The following is a 21546-nucleotide window of genomic DNA, read 5'->3' as shown; positions in this document are numbered from 1 at the left end:
CGAGCTGCTCTTTGTCTGATCCCTCACCTAGGACCTGTTTATCTTGGGAGACCCTACCAGGGGGCATAGAAGCCCCCGGACAACATAGCTCCTAGGATCATTGGGACACGCAAACTCCTCGACCACCATAAGGTGGCAGCTCAGAAAGGAGAGCATGTATCCTGTACTGCATCCACACAGTGTACTGCATCTACACAGTGTACTGCATCTAAACAGTGTACTGCATCTAAACAGTGTACCGCATCTAAACAGTGTACTGCATCTACACAATGTACTGCATCTACACAGTGTACTGCATCTAAACAGTGTACTGCATCTACACAGTGTACTGCATCTAAACAGTGTACCGCATCTAAACAGTGTACTGCATCTACAGAATGTACTGCATCTACACAGTGTACTGCATCTACACAGTGTACTGCATCTAAACAGTGTACCGCATCTAAACAGTGTACTGCATCTACACAATGTACTGCATCTACACAGTGTACTGCATCTACACAGTGTACTGCATCTAAACAGTGTACTGCATCTACACAGTGTACTGCATCTAAACAGTGTACATAACTGTAATGTTGTAAAGTTAAGACATATAGTTGTAACTTTATACAGTTACTTTATACAACTATATTAGCAGCATGCTAACACATTATATGTGCAACATGCTAACACATAATATTAGCAACATGCTAACACATTATATTAGCAACATGCTAACTCATTATATTAGCAATATGCTAACAAATGATATGAGCAACATACTAACACATGATATTAGGCAACATGCTAACACATTATGTTAGCACCTTGCCAACACATTATATGAGCAACATGCTAACACATTATATGAGCAACATGCTAACAAATTACATGAGCAACATGCTAACACATGATATTAGCAACCAGCTAACAGATTATATTAGCAACATGCTAACACATTGTATTAGCAACATGCTAACATATTATATTAGCAACATGCTAACCCATTATATGAGCAACATGTTAACACATTATATTAGCAACATGCTAACACATAATATGAGCCACCTGCTAACACATTATATTAGCAACATGCTAACACATTATATGAGCTACATGCTAACACACTATATTAACAACATGCTAACACATAATATGAGCAGCCTGCTTACACATCATATTAGCAACATGCTAACACATTATATGAGCAACATGCTAACATTATATTTGCAACATGCTAACACATTATATTAGCAACATGCTAACATAGTATATTAGCATTAAGCTAACTCAATATATTAACAATATGTTAACAAATGATATGAGCAACATGCTAACACATGATATTAGCAACAAACTAACACATTATGTTAACACCTTGCCAACACATTGTATTAGCAACATGCTAACATATCATAATAGCAACGTGCTAACACATTATATGAGCAACATGTTAACACACTATATTAGCAACATGCTAACACATAATATGAGCAACCTGCTAACACATTATATTAGCAACATGCTAACACATTATATGAGCTACATGCTAACACATTATATTAACAACATGCTAACACATTATATGAGCTACATGCTAACACATTATATTAACAACATGCTAACACATATGAGCAACCTGCTTACACATTATATTAGCAACATGCTAACATAGTATATTAGCAACATGCTAACTCACTATATTAGCAATATGCTAACAAATGATATGAGCAACATACTAACACACTATATTAGCAACATGCTAACATTATATTAGCAACATGCTAACACATTATATTAGCAACATGCTAACATAGTATATTAGCAACATGCTAACTCATTATATTAGCAATATGATAACAAATGATATGAGCAACATACTAACACATTAGATTAGCAACATGCTAACACATTATATGAGCAACATGCTAACAAATTACATAAGCTACATGCTAACACATGATATTAGCAACAAGATAACAGATTATATTAGCAATATGCTAACACATTATATTAGCAACATGCTAACATAGTATATTAGCAACATGCTAACTCATTATATTAGCAATATGATAACAAATGATATGAGCAACATACTAACACATTATATTAGCAACATGCTAACACATTATATGAGCAACATGCTAACAAATTACATAAGCTACATGCTAACACGTGATATTAGCAACAAGATAACAGATTATATTAGCAATATGCTAACACATTATACTAGCAACATGCTAACATATTATATTAGCAACATGCTGACACATTATATTAGCAACAAGCTAACAGATTATAATAGCAAAATGCTAACACATTATATTAGCAACATGCTAACAAGCAGGTTCCTATAAATCAAAGTGTCTTCGATACCTTCTTCTTCTTCCCTTTGCCTTTTTTCTTTTTGGATTTCTCTTCTTTCTCCGAGTCCGACTGGCTCTGCTCCGCCTTACCTGAGGGGAACAACACATGTGGTGTTATGTTCAACAGGAGAAGACACAAATGCAACACCTGTGGTGTTATGTCCAACGGGAGAAGACACAAATGCAACAATGTGGTGTTATGTCCAACAGGAGAAGATACAAATGCAACAATGTGGTGTTATGTCCAACAGGAGAAGACACAGATGTAACACATGTGGTGTTATGTCCAACAGGAGAAGACACAAATGCAACACATATGGTGTTATGTCCAACAGGAGAAGACACAAATGTAACACATGTGGTGTTATGTCCAACAGGAGAAGACGAGACACTTGCCTTTCTTCTTGGACTTCTTGTCTTTGTCTCCTGACGTCTGGAAGAGAGACGACGCTGATTTCTTCTTGGACTTGGTGGACTTGCTTTCTTCTTCGCTCTCGTCGCTCTCAGACTTGGCGGCTGAAGGATGCGATGACGTCATTAGCAGTAATTAGATGACGTCATTAGCAGTAATTAGATGATGTCATTATTGCAGGTATGCAAGGTGAGTTTTTGTCACCTTTCTTTTTGGTTTTGGAGTCTTTATCAGCATTTATCTGGAACATAGAGGCTGGTTCTAGCTTCTTGTCCTTCTCTTTGGACTTGGACTTCTTCTCCTTTCCATCCGACTCCTTGTCCTCTGAGGGTCAGTTATGAAAGATGAACAACAGGTAGTGTGAGGAAGGGATAGTAGTTCTTTTAGAGTTGGGACACGATGGACAGAGAATCCTTTAATCATCTTTATTGCTGAAAGGTAGATGTGAATGTGTGTGTGTGTGTGTGTGTGTGTGTGTGTGTGTGTGTGTGTGTGTGTGTGTGTGTGTGTGTGTGTGTGTGTGTGTGTGTGTGTGTGTGTGTCGACGAGATCACCACCTTTACGTGGTGGGGCACTTTGCGCGTCTCCATGACCCCTAGAGCTATGACGGCTGGAATCTTGTACTCCTGGCAGGGTTACCCAAGCCGAACAGGTCGAAGGGTAGAGTCCAGACTAAGAGTGATCCCGAAGACCTCAACGGTGGAGCAGGCAGAAGATGGTAGCAGTGAGAAGCACCACAATGGCTGTAAAAGCGGACGGAGGCTAAGGGAGCACACCCTGACAGAAAAGCATGCTGGTGGCGGCAAGCTTCGAGGCGGTTTTCCAAAAACCTGGATTCTGGCAGCTTCCTGCAGTTGTAAGAAGATGCCGGTCGTCTAGGTTCTCCCTTGCCACTGGAACGATCGTCTTACAATCAAGGTAGTGGCGTTGGGAAAAGCGCACTCCTCATGCCAGTCTAAAAACCATCATTGCGCAGGTATCTTCTTTACCTGAGTCTCCGACCTCAAAAGTCTGACGGCGATGGAGCGCCCAGTAACGGGGGCAGGTTTGAATGAGCTGGAAGCTCTTAGCTGGAACTCTGCACGTCAGCGGCACAGGACAACGGTCGTTAGCAGCTGGGATTGAATGGCAGCTGTTTCCGGCAGACTCCTGTGCGTCTGGGCAGTCCCTATTTAGAGACCGCACTGCTCACCCCAATTGGGGAAAGGCCTAGAAAAGGTGGCCTAAAGATTGCCCACTCAACACAGTACCCTGGCAGGAAACCGCACCTGTTGGGACATTCCATAACGCGGTCGAAATACAAAGATTATACCATTTAAAATTGCAGCATGGAACATAAGGACACTCCTGGATGCCAGTCCGGACAGACCACAGCGCAGAACAGCACTTGTTGCCAGCGAGCTAAAGCGCTACAATGTGGATGTGGCAGCACTCAGTGAGACCCGATTCCTCGAGGAAGGCTCACTCAATGAAGTAGGAGAGGGTTATACATTTTTTTGGAAAGGATACCCCATGGGCGGACCACACCTTCACGGAGTTGGTTTTGCAATTAAGAACAGCCTTCTGCTCAAGCTCACAGAATCACCAGTGGGTGTCAGTGAAAGGCTCATGACTCTTCGCATCCCCCTTGCAAAATGCAGACATGTCACTTTGGTAAGTGCCTATGCACCAACTCTGCCATCCAATGATGAAGAGAAGGACTGCTTTTACCTGGCACTCGATGACATCCTAAGTCACATCCCGAGGAGTGACAAAATCATGCTGTTTGGTGATTTCAATGCAAGAGTCGGAAAGAACACGCAAAACTGGAATGGTGTGATCGGCGCCCACGGCATTGGAAAAGTCAACCCCAATGGCATGAGACTCCTTAGTCGCTGTGCGGAACACGATCTTACCATCACAAACACCATCTTCCAACAAAAGAACAAATATAAGGCATCCTGGATGCATCCCAGGTCCAAACACTGGCACCTGATCGATTATGCGATCGTGAGGAGGGCTGACCTCAAGGACGTGCTCATTACAAGAGCTATGCGAGGGCAAAACTGCTGGACCGACCACCGCATGATTCTAACAAAGGTCAGAATGCATGTTCGGCCCCTAACACGTCACCGTGCACCAAAGAGAAAAACACTCAACTGTGCCAGACTCTCCAGCAGCGACACCCGTGACAACTTCCGTCGCTCCCTAGCTGAGAAGCTGGCAGACATTGAGCCCCTGATCACCTTAGAGTCTGGGATGGATGAGAAGTGGACCTCTCTATCCACCATCCTCTTTGACACTGCAGCCCAAGTCATTGGTTTCAAAACCAAGAAACACCTGGACTGGTTTGACCAGAATGCTGGAGAGATCTCCACCCTCCTGTACAGAATGCACAAGGCACACAGAGCCACCCTGAACAACCCACAATCCCAATTCCATAAAAAGCAACGGCAAGCCCTTCGTTCTGAGGCCCAAACAACTCTCAGAAAACTGAAAGATGAGTGGTGGATCTCAAAGGCCAATGAAATCCAGTCTCACGCTGATAGAAATGATATGCACAGTTTCTATGATGCAGTGAAAACCATCTACGGCCCCAGAAACTGCTCCGTGGCACCTGTTAGATCTGCTGATGGAACATCTTTAATCAAGGATCAGGCTATGATAGTGGAGCGGTGGGCTGAGCATTTTAACACCGTGCTCAACCAGCCCACCCCAGGGGACCCAACTGTCCTTGCAGAGGTCCCTGAACATCCTAGCTTGCCAGATCTCGACCTCCCCCCAACCTTCAAAGAAATCATGCATGCAGTCAAAACCCTGAAAAACAATAAATCCCCTGGACCTGACAGCATCCCGGCTGAACTTCTCAAGGAAGGAGGGTAGCTCTGTACACGGACACTGCATCTCTACATTTCAGAGGTGTGGAGACGAGAGTGTGTCCCGCAACAGTGGAAAGATGCCAACATTGTGACGGTAGCGGTAAAGTCCTAAACTATTACTGCTACTGGTTGCCGAATATAACTGAAGCTAGTTTAGACGTGTGCAGCTGGCTAATAATTGATGTCCAGAATTGTGTCCATGTTTAACACAAATATTTATTAACATACAGTCACGTAAATCAAACTCACTTTGTAACAAAAACGGAAAATAAACGGGAGCAAACAAATCATAGCCTGACACAGTAAAAAACTGTTGCGCCTCTACTCAGCAACACCTGAGCAAGATCCCAGGCCTTCCCTAAGTAGACTGGCACTTGACCTTGAGCCAACCCCTTTAGTGACGTCATGAATTTGACGGACAGAAAGAGTAAATGGCTCTAACAGTGACCATCTACAAGAACAAAGGAGACAAATCCATCTGCTCCAATAGTAGGGGTATCTCTCTGTTGGCCATTGCTGGAAAGGTCCTTGCCAAGGTCATGCTCCGCAGACTCATCCCCGCAATATCAGAACGGGTCACCCCAGAGTCGCAGTGTGGTTTTCGGAAGGACAGGGGGACAGTTGACATGATCTTTGTGACACGTCAGCTCCAAGAGAAATGGCGGGAGCAGCACACGGACTTGTTCATTGCCTTTGTCGACCTTTCAAAGGCATTTGACACAGTGAACAGGGACCTACTGTGGCAAGTCCTGAAGAGATTTGGGTGTCCACCCAAGTTTCTCACCATCCTTGCACAGTTCCATTCTGGGATGATGGCCCGAGTGGTAGTGGGAAGACACAGCTCAGAGCCCTTTGATGTGAAAACTGGAGTGAGGCAGGGCTGTGTGCTGGCTCCAGTTCTCTTCAACCTCTTCCTCGTCTGTGTCACAACACTGCTATGTAGGGGGATGGAGGAGCAGGCTGGAGTTACCTTAGACTTCAGGCTTGATGGTAACCTGTTTAACATCAGGAGGCTACAGGCAACTGCCAAGCTGACCTCGGAGACCATCATTGAGCTGCAATGCGCCGATGACTGTGCCCTGGTTGGCCATACACCACAGGCTCTGCAAAACATCCTCTCGGCAGCTGTAACTGCATATACCAGAATGGGACTGACGATCAACACCCAGAAGACAGAGGTACTCTGTCAGTCCAGTGCTGACCTCCCACAAAACCCCACAATAACCCTCACAGCAGCAGGGCAACAGCTGCTCACGATGCCCACCTTCAAATACCTGGGGAGCATAATAGCTGACACCTGCTCAATGGATGACGAGATCCAGAACCGCCTCAAGCAAGAATCAGCATCTTTTGGTCGTCTAAGGAGAAGGGTTTTTCAGAACAGCAACCTCAAACTCCACACCAAAATGCTGGTCTACAGAGCAGTATGCATCACTGCATTACTGTACGGATGTGAGGCATGGACTATCTACAGCCGCCATCTGAGAAGCCTGGAGACCTTCCATGTAAGATGTCTGCAGAAGATGCTTGGCATCACATGGAAGGACAGAGTGCCGCACACAGAAGTGCTGGAGAGGGCAGGCAGCTGCAGCGTGGAGTCCATCATGACCCAACACCAACTCAGGTGGTTGGGGCATGTCATCCGAATGCCCAGCCATAGACTCCCACGCAGAATCCTCTATGGTCAGTTACACCTAGGCCAACGCACTGCTGGTGGGCAGAAGAAGCGGTTCAAAGACCAAATGAAGACCACACTGAAGAGATGCCAGATCAACCCCTCTTCACTGGAGGAACTTGCTTCCTGCTGAGACTTCTGGCGCTCCCACTCCTCACAGGGAGTGGATTATATAGAGGAACAGCGCACACAACACCGTGCAGCAAAGTGTGTGAAGAGGCACGCTCGCCAAGCCACCCCTGCTCCCCCCAGCACCTCCTTCACATGCCCGGTCTCTAACTGCATCTGTGGATCCAGGATCGGACTGTTCAAACATCAGCAGACTCAGGGCCGGCCCGTGGCATAGGCCGTATAGGCAAATGCTAAGGGCGCCGTCCATCAGGGGGCGCCACGCCAGTGCCACAAATGTTGGGAGAAAAAAAAAAAAGAAAAAAAGTTGGTACTATTATTTCTAAATACAAAAAATAGTCCCACGTTAATTAAAATGCAAAGTAAAGCCTATTTAATAGAAATATTATTTGTTACAACATTACCCCCCCCCCCCCCCCCCCCTCCTCCCCCGCACGGTGCGCCCCCTCCCTTCCCGTATCATGACTCTTTTTGGACGTCCCCACATCAAAAAATCAACACAAGATGCCAAAACTGTCAGGTGCCCAGGGAAGAAAAAAGAGAAAAGAAGAGGAGGAGAAACGAGAAAAGACAGAGGTAGCAGGTAGGTAACGTTAGCCTGCATGAAATTATTTGTCTGTTACAGAATGTGATAGTAACCTGGCTTTTTAGCATTAAGCTAATGTTACATGATTCGGCAATTGCTAATAGTTCTGTTTTAACGTCGGGTTAATATTGTGGAGGGGGCTAAATTGTTATGGAAAATAATAATGTAACGTTAGGTAATTACAGTACTCCCACTTTACATTCCTCAGGGACATTTCTTTCTTTCTTTAGTTTATTTCGAACATGAACACACTTACATCATAATACATCACACAATTTCATATCATTTCATTTTACATCATGCCCGAAAAGGAGTAGGAAGAAGCAAAGCTTATTTAATCCTACCTCTTTCCCACTTCAAAGCGTTTACAAATATATAGAATCATTTACTGACCTTTTTATATAATAAAATAACATCTATGAGTTAGTATACAACAGTTTTGTAATATGTAATTAATTAATTAATTCAGTCATTATTAACATACTGAGATGAAGAATATCTTATTTTCAATAAGGTTGAAAGTATTTCTCATAATTCTTCTTCTTTAAACTCTGTAAGCACTATTATTTTGAACAACCTCTTAAACTGGATCATATCAGTACAATTTTTAACTTTTTTACTTAATCTATTCCATAATTTAATTCCACATACTGATATGCTAAAAGTTCTAAGTGTTGTACGTGCATATAAATGTTTGTATTAGGTCTCTCTCAAGCAGGTGTTTTTTGTTTACATTGTTATTGCCTTCTGGTTAGCTAATGTTTGCCCTGCAGGTAATAGTCACTTTTCCACCCCTTTATATATTAGGTATAGTTGTAAGTAAAAAAAAAAGGTCAAAGACAAAGCTATTCGGGTTCTTGTGAGTATATACACTTCACTGCCGATGTGGGGGGGCGCCACCTAAAATCTTGCCTAGGGCGCCAGATTGGTTAGGGCCGGAGCAGACTCATAAATAAAAGAAGATGGTCATCGTCGAATCGATGGACAACCATAAGCAAGTAAGCAAGTGTGTGTGAGTGTGTGTGTGTGTGTGTGTGTGTGTGTGTGTGTGTGTGTGTGTGTGTGTGTGTGTGTGTGTGTGTGTGGTCTAAACAAATAGAGAAAATAGGAAGAATGACAATCCAACGATATAGTCATTAATATGCAGCAATATACATGATAATATAATATAAAGCTGCATAACAACAACATAAATACTGCACTCAACTATGCATGAACTTCAACAACTTTCTAAGCTTCAGAGCCATGAATGACAATTATGTGAACTCTGTCGCCATCTAGAGGCCAAACTACGCCATCGCAGTTGCAATGAGACTAATTATCTTTCAATTGACCCAAAACCATCTGAACTTAGCATACGATGCAGCAAACATGTGCAGAAGTAGCAAGGCACCACATTTAGTTCAAATGCTGTAACAGTATGTGACAAATGTTGTAACAATATATGACAAATGCTGTAACAGTATGTGACAAATGCTGTAACAGTATATGACAAATGCTGTAACAGTATATGACAAATGCTGTAACAGTATGTGACAAATGCTGTAACAGTATATGACAAATGCTGCAACAGTATGTGACAAATGCTGTAACAATATATGACAAATGCTGTAACAGTATGTGACAAATGTTGTAACAGTATATGACAAATGCTGTAACAGTATGTGACAAATGCTGTAACAATATATGACAAATGCTGTAACAGTATGTGACAAATGTTGTAACAGTATGTGACAAATGTGCTGTAACAGTATATGACAAATGCTGTAACAGTATATGACAAATGCTGTAACAGTATACGACAAATGTTGTAACAGTATATGACAAATGCTGTAACAGTATATGACAAATGCTGTAACAGTTTATGACAAATGCTGTAACAGTATATGAAAAATGCTGTAACAGTATGTGACAAATGCTGTAACAGTATACGACAAATGCTGTAACAGTATATGACAAATGTTGTAACAGTATGTGACAAATGCTGTAACAGTATATGAAAAATGCTGTAACAGTATATGACAAATGCTGTAACGGTATGTGACAAATGCTGTAACAGTATATGAAAAATGCTGTAACAGTATATGACAAATGCTCTAACAGTATATGACAAATGCTGTAACAGTATATGACAAATGCTGTAACAGTATATGACAAATGCTGTAACAGTATGTGACAAATGCTGTAACAATATATGACAAATGCTGTAACAGTATATGACAAATGCTGTAACAGTATATGACAAATGCTCTAACAGTATATGACAAATGCTGTAACAGTATATGACAAATGCTCTAACAGTATGTGACAAATGCTGTAACAGTATATGACAAATGCTGTAACAGTATATGACAAATGCTGTAACAGTATGTGACAAATGCTGTAACAGTATATGACAAATGCTGTAACAGTATATGACAAATGCTGTAACAGTATGTGACAAATGCTGTAACAGTATATGACAAATGCTGTAACAGTATATGACAAATGCTGTAACAGTATGTGACAAATGCTGTAACAGTATATGACAAATGCTGTAACAGTATGTGACAAATGCTGTAACAGTATATGACAAATGCTGTAACAGTATGTGACAAATGCTGTAACAGTATATGACAAATGCTGTAACAGTATATGACAAATGCTGTAACAGTATGTGACAAATGCTGTAACAGTATATGACAAATGCTGTAACAGTATGTGACAAATGCTGTAACAGTATATGACAAATGCTGTAACAGTATGTGACAAATGCTGTAACAGTAATTGACAAAACTTACATTTTGTCGTCAACGCACACAAGGCTGCCTGCCACCATTGAACAAAACCGGCTATTCTGATTTTAAAGGGGAAATGACGTCACAGATTGACCTATCAACTTAAAAGCACAGGAACATTACAGAACTGGTTAACGGCACACAATAGGCTTTCGTACAGGTAGAAAAAGTCATGTTTTACCGCCAAATGAGACTTTAGAGCAGAACTTTCTGGCAGGTTTCTCCGCACATGTTCTTACGTAATTATACTGATTTTCTTTCAGTGTGAGTACTGCAACTTAGTCGCCATCTTGTGGACAATGTGAGAAATTCAGGTTGAGGACCATGAATTGAATAAAAAAAACTAAAAAACTAAAACAAAATATATATATATACACACACACACACACACACACACACACACACACACACACACATATATATATATATATATACATATATATATACATATACATATACATACACATACATATACATATATATATATATATATATATATATATATATATATATATATATATATACAGTATATATATATATATACACACATCCATTGTGTCCTTGAGCAAGACACTTCACCCTTGCTCCTGATGGGTCGTGGTTAGAGCCTTGCATCAGTGTGTGAATGGTGTATGTGGAAATAGTGTCCCCCACATATTGAGGAGGTTCCGCCACATATTGATGAAGTTCCTCCACATATTGAGGAGGTTCCTCCACTTGTTGAGGAGGTTCCCCCACATATTGAGGAGGGTCCTACACATATTGAGAAGGTTCCCCCACATATTGAGGAGGTTCCCCCACATTTTGAGGAGGTTCCTCCACATTTTGAGGAGGTTCCTTCACATATTGAGGAGGTTCCCCTATGTATTGAGGAGGTTCCTCTACATATTGAGGAGGTTCCCCCACTTATTGAGGAGGTTCCTCCACATATTGAGGAGGTTCCCCCACATATTGAGGAGGTTCCCCCACATATTGAGGAGGTTCCTCCATATATTGAGGAGGTTCCTTCACATTTTGAGGAGGTTCTTCCACATATTGAGGAGTTCCCCCCACATATTGAGGAGGTTACCCCACATTCTGAGGAGGTTCCCCCGCATTTTGAGGAGGTTCCCCTACATTTTGAGGAGGTTCCCCCACATTTTGAGGAGGTTCCTCCACATATTGAGGAGGTTCCCCCACTTATTGAGGAGGTTCCTTCACATTTTGAGGAGGTTCTTCCACATATTGAGGAGGTCCCCCCACATGTTGAGGAGGTTCCCTCACATTTTGAGGAGGTTCCCCCGCATTTTGAGGAGGTTCCCCCACATTTTGAGGAGGTTCCTCCACATATTGAGGAGGTTACCCCACATATTGAGGAGGTTCCCCCACAACAAGGTGATGTTCTTCACCTTTAGATCGAGGTTTCTTCTCCTTGGCAGAAGGTGAGCTGTCCTTGCTGGTCTTTTTCTTGCCTTTCTTCTTGGGGGTGTCCTTCTCCTCCTCGTCCTGGTCCTCCTCGTCCGTGACAGAACCTACACAAGCAGCCCGACCAATGAAGAAGATGTTTTCATGTGTTGAAGCAACGACAGACCTTTCTTTTTCTTGGGATCACTTTTGACTTTTTTTTTGCTCTCCTTTTCCTTCTCTGGGTCTGCTTCTTCTTTAGTCTTCTCTGCCTTCTTGTTCCTCACCTTCTTTCCACCTGGAACACAATATTTGATGCACTCTGGTCATTGCCAGCAGACAAACAGTAGGAAAGTGTCTGAGGTCTACTTTGAGTCTCCTCTGGCGCCTCCTCCTTCTTTTTACTTTTGACTTTTTTCATCTTGGCCTCGCCTCCTTTCAGCTTGGCCTCCGTGGTGCTGCTGGCCTCCTCTTTCTTCTTCTTTGGCTTCTTTCGTCCATTTCCTGTCACACAAGGGTCACATGACACTAAATGATTAAGTCAGCTTGTATCAGAGATGATCTCAAAGTATGAAACATGTGAAGAACTCACCAGCACCAATCCGATCAGAGGATGATGCAAGGGTAAAGAAACAAAAACAAGTTCAGTTTGTCTCTAACTAGCACCATACCATCAAGAGCCGTGGCTGTAGGCGACCTCCTGATGTAATTAAACTCCACAAGATACACGTTTGAGGGAGCGTTAGTGGTCAGCATCCAGCAGATGTTTCTCTCAAATGACAATCTGGTGTGTTACATTTCTTCTTTACGATGACATCATCCCTGGCAATATTGCTGAGTGTGCAGTTTGCTCCTGGTCGCTACGACAACCATCCTAATTGATAAAGCATATTTCTGACTTACTCATTAGTATGCAACATATTTGACTTACAAACACATTAGTTGAAGACTAGTAAATAATGACTAAATTCATCATCTATATAAACATATTTCAGACATGAATATTCATTAGTATAAACACAACAAATGTTTTAGAGATACTTTTTCACACTTTCATTAATGATTCAGCATTTCTGCATTAAGCATTAGAACATTTATGAACCCTTCATTTTGAAAGTACATAATTAATAACCTCTTTAGATGTATTTTGATGCATGCACTTACAAAATTCACACATGTAATAACTATTTGTGAATGTGTTAGCTTTATTTTGTGTGTGCATATACAAACCCCGTTTCCATATGAGTTGGGAAATTGTGTTAGATGTAAATATATATTCAACCCATATTCAGTTGAATATGCTACAAAGACAACATATTTGATGTTCAAACTCATAAACTTTATTTTCTTTTTGCAAATAATAATTAACTTAGAATTTCATGGCTGCAACACTTGCCAAAGTAGTTGGGAAAGGGCATGTTCACCACTGTGCTACATCACCTTTTCTTTTAACAACACTCAATAAACGATTGGGAACTGAGGAAACTAATTGTTGAAGCTTTGAAAGTGGAATTCTTTCCCATTCTTGTTTTATGTAGAGCTTCAGTCGTCCAACAATCCGGGGTCTCCGCTGTCGTATTTTACGCTTCATAATGCGCCACACATTTTCGATGGGAGACAGGTCTGGACTGCAGGCGAGCCAGGAAAGTACCCGCACTCTTTTTTTTACCAAGCCACACTGTTGTAACACGTGCTGAATGTGGCTTGGCATTGTCTTGCTGAAATAAGCAGGGGCGTCCATGAAAAAGACGCCGCTTAGATGGCAGCATATGTTGTTCCAAAACCTGTATGTGCCTTTCAGCATTAATGGTGCCTTCACAGATGTGTAAGTTACCCATGTCTTGGGCACTAATGCACCCCATACCATCACACATGCTGGCTTTTGAACTTTGCATCGATAACAGTCTGGATGGTTCGCTTCCCCTTTGGTCCGGATGACACGATGTCGAATATTTCCAAAAACAATTTGAAATGTGGACTCGTCAGACCACAGAACACTTTTCCACTTTGCATGAGTCCATCTTAGATGATCTCGGGCCCAGAGAAGCCGGTGGTGTTTCTGGGTGTTGTTGATAAATGGCTTTCGCTTTGCATAGTAGAGCTTTAACTTGCACTTACAGATGTAGCGACCAACTGTATTTAGTGACAGTGGTTTTCTGAAGTGTTCCTGAGCCCATGTGGTGATATCCTTTAGAGATTGATGTGGGTTTTTGATACAGTGCCGTCTGAGAGATCAATGTTGGTTTCCGGCCATGCCGCTTACGTGCAGTGATTTCTCCAGATTCTCTGAACCGATGATGATATTATGGACCGTAGATGTTGAAATCCCTCAATTTCTTGCAATTGCACTTTGAGAAACGTTGTTCTTAAACTGTTTGACTATTTGCTCACGCAGTTGTGGACAAAGGAGTGTACCTCGCCCCATCCTTTCTTGTGAAAGACTGAGCATTTTTTGGGAAGCTGTTTTTATACCCAATCATGGCACCCACCTGTTCCCAATTAGCCTGTTCACCTGTGGGATGTTCCAAATAAGTGTTTGATGAGCATTCCTCAACTTTATCAGTATTTATTGCCACCTTTCCCAACTTCTTTGTTACGTGTTGCTGGCATCAAATTCTAAAGTTAATGATTATTTGCAAAAGAAAAAATGTTTATGAGTTTGAACATCAAATACGTTGTCTTTGTAGCATATTCAACTGAATATGGCTTGAAAAGGATTTGCAAATCATTGTATTCCGTTTATATTTACATCTAACACAATTTCCCAACTCATATGGAAACGGGGTTTGCATATATATATATATATATATATATATATATATATACTGTATATATATATATATATATAATATGCTAACCAATAATTAACATACAATTGTCTTTATAAACGGCTTACTATTGAATACTCATGTCAAAAATATGCTTTATAAATGATGAATTTAGTATTTACTAAAGCGTTATTATTGCCTAATAGTGTGTACTTATTATAAAATATTACCTATTAGCTATGTTGTACAATATATGTTTTAATTTTAATTTTCCTGAGGGTACTCTCCTGAAGGAATCAATAAAGTACTATCTATCTATCTATCTATCTATCTATCTATCTATCTATCTATCTATCTATCTATCTATCTATCTATCTATCTATCTATCTATCTATCTATCTAATACATTTGATGTGGTCAAAGAGCTATGTTTGTACTTTACTTTCTCATGTACTCCAAATCATGTTTCAAGTTAAAAATAAACAGTTGACGTGTTTTCAAACACATAGTTTGTGGTTTAGGTAAATAAATGTTTTATATGTATTTCTTATTTTTTTATTTTTACAAATTTGCCAAAAAATCTAAAACAATTTAAATAAAACATATTTTATTTTGAGGCCAAAAATGAATTTATTCCATTTTGGAATAAAGCTGGAACACAACAAAATATATAAAACGTGTGAATACTTTCCAGATGCACAGTAAATGCTGGAATAGGAGAAAGATCGTGCAAATAACTCAAAAGTAGTCATTTATTTTGACTTGAACTGGTTCTTTATCATGTAGATCTTATTGGATTCAACAAATGTCGAGAAGAAATGTTCTCAAGAAATTGTACACAAAAACTTTGATCTTCTATGAAACATGATTGACTCTATTCAACAACTTGCTGTAAATGTTATGTGGGTTAGTTAGTTAGTTGGTTAGTGAATGATTGTCTTTTTACTTAAAGAGGCAAACACGTCCAGATTTAAGAAAGTCTAATTATTATTATAGTATTCTGTTTGAATGTACGAATCTAAATACTTATAACAAATATATGTAGTAATATAAATATATATAAATAATATATGTACTAATATAAATAAATATATGTACTAATATAAATAAATATAAATAATATATGTACTAATATAAATAAATAAAAATAATATATATACTGATATAAATACATATGAATAATATATGTACGAATGTAAATACATATAAAAAATATATGTACTAAAATAAATAAATAAAAATAATATAATATATGTACTGCGTGGCGCAGTGGGAAGGTGGCCGTGCGCAACCCGAGGGTCCCTGGTTCAAGCCCCACCTAGTACCAACCTCGTCATGTCCGTTGTGTCCTGAGCAAGACACTTCACCCTTGCTCCTGATGGGTGCTGGTAGCGCCTTGCATGGCAGCTCCCTCCATCAGTGTGTGAATGTGTGTGTGAATGGGTAAATGTGGAAGTAGTGTCAAAGCGCTTTGAGTACCTTGAAGGTAGAAAAGCGCTATACAAGTATAACCCATTTATCATTTATTTATCATTTAATGTAAATAAATATAAATAATATATGTACTAATATAAATATATATATAAATAATATATGTACTAATATAAATAAATATAAATAATATATGTACTAATGTAATATATATAAAACCATATATGTACTAATATAAATGCATATAAATAATATATGTACGAATGTAAATACGTATAAAAAATACATGTACTAAAATAAATAAATAGAAATAATATATGTACTAATATAAATAAATAAAAATACTATATGTACTGATATAAATACATATAAATAACATATGTACGAATGTAAATACATATAAAAAATATATGTACTAAAATAAATAAATAAAAATAATATATGTACTAATGTAAATAAATATAAATAATATATGTACTAATATAAATATATATATAAATAATATATGTACTAATATAAATAAATATAAATAATATATGTACTAATGTAATATACATAAAATCATATATGTACTAATATAAATACATATAAATAATATATGTACGAATGTAAATACGTATAAAAAATACATGTACTAAAATAAATAAATAAAAATAATATATGTACTAATATAAATAATATATGTACTAATACAAATATAAATGACAAGCTATGACTTGACTTGACTAAACGTGGGCTGATATTCGACTAGTCAATTATTCGAACGATTAATGGACATCAAGTGGATACGTTTGCCAGCCTGGATAAGCAACATAAAGGCCAAGAAGCGAGGTGAGGAGCATCACAAGCAGTCACAGTTTCAGCAGCGTTTGTACGACATGAACATCAACAGGAGAAATAATAACCGCTGTAAAACTCCCCACATTTAGGATAACCGTCTTGAATTTAAATGGTTGAAAAACGTGATGGATAAACACACCCTGATAAATGTATGGACCAACTAGCATTAGCTTCAATGCTAACATGAAAAACAGAGACATTAACAGCTCTCCCCATTAAGAAACATCATACCCCAAACTAAACTTGTATGAACACATTACTGTCTCAATTACCAAGATACAATATTTACATGAAACATAAACAACTAAGATGCAGTATTAACATTAAACTTAAACAACTAAGATACAGTATCCACATCAAACATAAACAAATAAAATGCAGTATTAACATTAAACATAAACAACTAAGATACAGTATTCACATTAAACATAAACAACAAAGATACAGTATTCACATTAAACATAAACAATTAAGATACAGAATTCACATTAAACATAAACTACTAAGATACAGTATTCACATTAAACATAAACAACTAAGACACAGTATTCACATTAAACATAAACAAATAAAATACAGTATTCATATTAAACATAAACTACTAAGATACAGTATTCACATTAAACATAAACTACTAAGATACAGTATTCACATTAAACATAAAGAATGTTGTGTCTTTGCACAAAGTTGTGGATATAAAGTCCACAGTGTCAAGTTGAAATAGACGTGAACAGGAAGTGAACTCACGTGATGTCACACACAAACAGGAAGTGACAAAACATTGTAGAACGTTTACAAATTAAAATAGAAGAAGATAAACATATTAAACTCACAAATATTAAATACAAATAAATAAATAATCATTTAATGTTTCCTCTGTCAAGAAAGCACATTGCGTGTTTATTTATATTAGTTATTAAAATACAACTTGGTTCAAATATTTTAGTGTCAGTACTTTTTTTTTTTAAACACATTTGAAGATATGATGAGCGTAATATTTTTGGTCACATTAATTGTATTTAGCAATGTTATTTATTGTTTTGGTAGGGTATATTTTGAGGGCGCAACACATTTAATTGCTTTTGGTTCGAATTGTTATTCATGTTTGCTAACAGATGTAGTTTATTTGACTTTTTATTACTTGTCTTATTTCATTTGGACATTTCAAAGTTGACATTCCAAAGTTAAAATATTGTATAAATACAAGTTTGTTGCATTTGAAAGGGTATACTTTTATTATTATTATTATTATTGTTATGTATGGTCTTTACATCAGTGGTTTGTTTGCTCTGAAAATAATAGACAATATTAATTGTTTATGAACAATAATTAGCAAAGTTAGTCCTGGACTGGACTTGTGAGAGTCCATCAACGGTTTTAAAGGTCAAACTCTGCCTTTTACCTTCTCTGCAGACATGGTGAGGCCTCCTGACGTCAGCTTCTGCTCACAACATGGAGACAAGAGGAGAAAAGAAGACTTGTGGTCACAACATGGAGACAAGAGGAGAAAAGAAGACTAGTGAGAAGAGGACACAGTGAGACATGGTTGTATTCAGTGCATCTAAGAGGATTGAGGTGTGCAGCCATCTGCTAACACCTAAACCCAGCAGGGGGGGAGGGGGGGAGAAGGTGTGTGACGTGTCCCTGGGACTTGTGGGGTGTTTACCTAACAAGACAACATAATTCCACTTGTCAAAGCTGCACCAAGCTGAAGTGTGATGTGTGATACTGCCTCTAGTGGCAGAGGGAGGAATATTCATCTTATGAATCCAGTGTTTACCTTATTGATCAGCTGAGGGGAGGATGCACACTTATTGATCAGCTGAGAGGAGGATGCACACTTATCGATCCGCTCCTGGTCGCTGCTGTGTGGAAGATTAGAAAGTCTTACTTAATATACCTTTTCCCCCATTTACTTCAAAAACACACTAATCAATCTAATCAAAGAAAATACAACAACCCCAAAACCAACCCAATCCCAGTTTTAGAATACTTAGGATAATAACTGAATTAAGGAGAAATACAAAAAAATTAAAAATAAAATATGTGTGTGTGTGTATTTATGTATGTATAAGTATGCATATATATGTGTATGTATATGTACATATGTGTGTGTGTATATATATATATACAAACCCCGTTTCCATATGAGTTGGGAAATTGTGTTAGATGTAAATATAAACGGAATACAATGATTTGCAAATCATTTTCAAGCCATATTCAGTTGAATATGCTACAAAGACAACATATTTGATGTTCAAACTCATAAACTTTTTTTTTTTTGCAAATAATCATTAACTTTAGAATTTGATGCCAGCAACACGTGACAAAGAAGTTGGGAAAGGTGGCAATAAATACTGATAAAGTTGAGGAATGCTCATCAAACACTTATTTGGAACATCCCACAGGTGTGCAGGCTAATTGGGAACAGGTGGGTGCCATGATTGGGTATAAAAGTAGATTCTATGAAATGCTCAGTCATTCACAAACAAGGATGGGGCGAGGGTCACCACTTTGTCAACAAATGCGTGAGCAAAATGTTGAACAGTTTAAGAATAACGTTTCTCAACCAGCTATTGCAAGGAATTTAGGGATTTCACCATCTACGCTCCGTAATATCATCAAAGGGTTCAGAGAATCTGGAGAAATCACTGCACGTAAGCAGCTAAACCCGTGACCTTCGATCCCTAAGGCTGTACTGCATCAACAAGCGACATCAGTGTGTAAAGGATATCACCACATGGGCTCTGGAACACTTCAGAAAACCACTGTCAGTAACTACAGTTGGTCGCTACATCTGTAAGTACAAGTAACAACTAATGAGCATTAGTAAGACCAATAATTAATGAACATTAGTAAGAGCAACAATTAATGAGCATTAGTAAGACCAACAATTAATCAGCATTAGTAAGACCAATAATTAATGAGCATTTGTAAGACAAATAATTAATCAGCATTAGTAAGACCAATAATTAATGAGCATTTTGTAAGAGCAACAATTAATCAGCATTAGTAAGACCAATAATTAATCAGCATTAGTAAGACCAATAATTAATGAGCATTAGTAAGACCAACAATTAATGAGCATTAGTAAGACCAATAATTAATGAACATGGGCAAGAGCAACAATTAATCAGCATTAGTAAGACCAGCAATTAATCAGCATTAGTAGGACCAATAATTAATGAACTTTAGTAAGAGCAACAATTAATCAGCATTAGTAAGACCAATAATTAATGAACATTAGTAAGACCAACATTTAATCAGCATTAGTAAGACCAATAATTAATCAGCATTAGTAAGACCAACAATTAATGAACATTAGTAAGAGCAACAATTAATCAGCATTAGTAAGACCAATAATTAATGAACATTAGTAAGACCAACAAGAACATTCTGGACAGGCGGATCAAAACAAAGGCTTAAAAATGGCCGCCCAATGACTGAGTCAGCCCAACAGTTTGCATGGCAGCTTTGACACTAATTGGTTTAGCACCACTTGGCCAGCTGGGTCGGAAAGTGGGCGTGGCCAAACAGTAATGGCCATCTAGAAAAGAGCAACACCCGAAGTGGGCGAAGGTGGTGTTTGAAAAAGACATGCATACACACAAATACCATGATTGTTAGGTAGACCACATACCTGTCACGGGTCCAGGCCTCTGGAGTCCTGCCATCATGGAGTGGCATTGTGGACCAATAAGGAGACGGGTTAGTAGTAGGTAGACTACATACCTGTCACAGGTCCAGGCCTCTGGAGTCCTGCCATCATGGAGTGGCATTGTGGACCAATAAGGAGACGGGTTAGTAGTAGGTAGACCACATACCTGTCACGGGTCCAGGCCTCTGGAGTCCTGCTATCATGGAGTGGCATTGTGGACCAATAAGAAGACGGGTTAGTAGCACGTGAAGCTACGCTAAGAGGAGGAGCCAACATGGCCAGTCAATGCCTACACACCCACAGAGCGGTCACATGACCTGACCTAAGAGGATCTTTTTTAAAGCCGCCAACACCCGACACCCCCCCTCTATCTCCAAACCTCAACCTTCAATTGGGATTAAAGTCATCAGCTGCTAACCGTCTGCTAGCATTAGCAGGCTGTGCAGGGTGGAGGTGAATGACGGAGCATGTTTGGACTGCAGGTGGCGCCATTGACTTCATAAACTGCAACTACACACAAAGCAGATACACAAACTTATACATCCATCCATTTTATACCGCTTGTCTCTCTTGGGTGTCTGGAGACTATCCCAGCTGCATTCAGGTGGAATAAATACTGGATATATATATATATATATATATATATATATATATATATATATATATATGTAAAAAGAGAATACA

General features: G+C 39.0%; 1 protein-coding gene across 6 annotated transcripts in view; it reads right to left on the bottom strand.

Moving 5' to 3' along the window:
• Positions 1-21012, bottom strand: part of LOC133582925 (tubby-related protein 1-like) — a 32601-nt gene extending 11589 nt beyond the window's left edge. Inside the window, exons 1-10 of one of the 6 annotated variants that reach the window (XM_061937035.1) lie at positions 20937-20998; positions 20845-20871; positions 18985-19069; positions 18607-18645; positions 12535-12655; positions 12353-12463; positions 12171-12293; positions 2962-3081; positions 2742-2861; positions 2356-2435 (exon numbers count right to left, since the gene is read on the bottom strand). In XM_061937035.1, the coding sequence (XP_061793019.1) occupies positions 2356-2435; positions 2742-2861; positions 2962-3081; positions 12171-12293; positions 12353-12463; positions 12535-12655; positions 18607-18645; positions 18985-19069; positions 20845-20871; positions 20937-20983 (873 nt within the window). In that variant the 5' untranslated portion in view covers positions 20984-20998. Of the gene's footprint in view, positions 1-2355; positions 2436-2741; positions 2862-2961; positions 3082-12170; positions 12294-12352; positions 12464-12534; positions 12670-12757; positions 13393-18606; positions 18646-18984; positions 19070-20844 lie in introns of those variants that run through there. The other 5 variants (XM_061937043.1, XM_061937073.1, XM_061937058.1 and 2 more) reach the window with 5 other exon arrangements.
• Positions 21013-21546: the final 534 nt, after the last annotated feature.

This window comes from Nerophis lumbriciformis, linkage group LG03 (genome assembly GCF_033978685.3).
Source record: "Nerophis lumbriciformis linkage group LG03, RoL_Nlum_v2.1, whole genome shotgun sequence".
Lineage (NCBI taxonomy): Eukaryota > Metazoa > Chordata > Actinopteri > Syngnathiformes > Syngnathidae > Nerophis > Nerophis lumbriciformis.
Note: the sequence above shows the minus strand (reverse complement) of the source record. Positions and strands in the feature narration are given on the sequence as shown.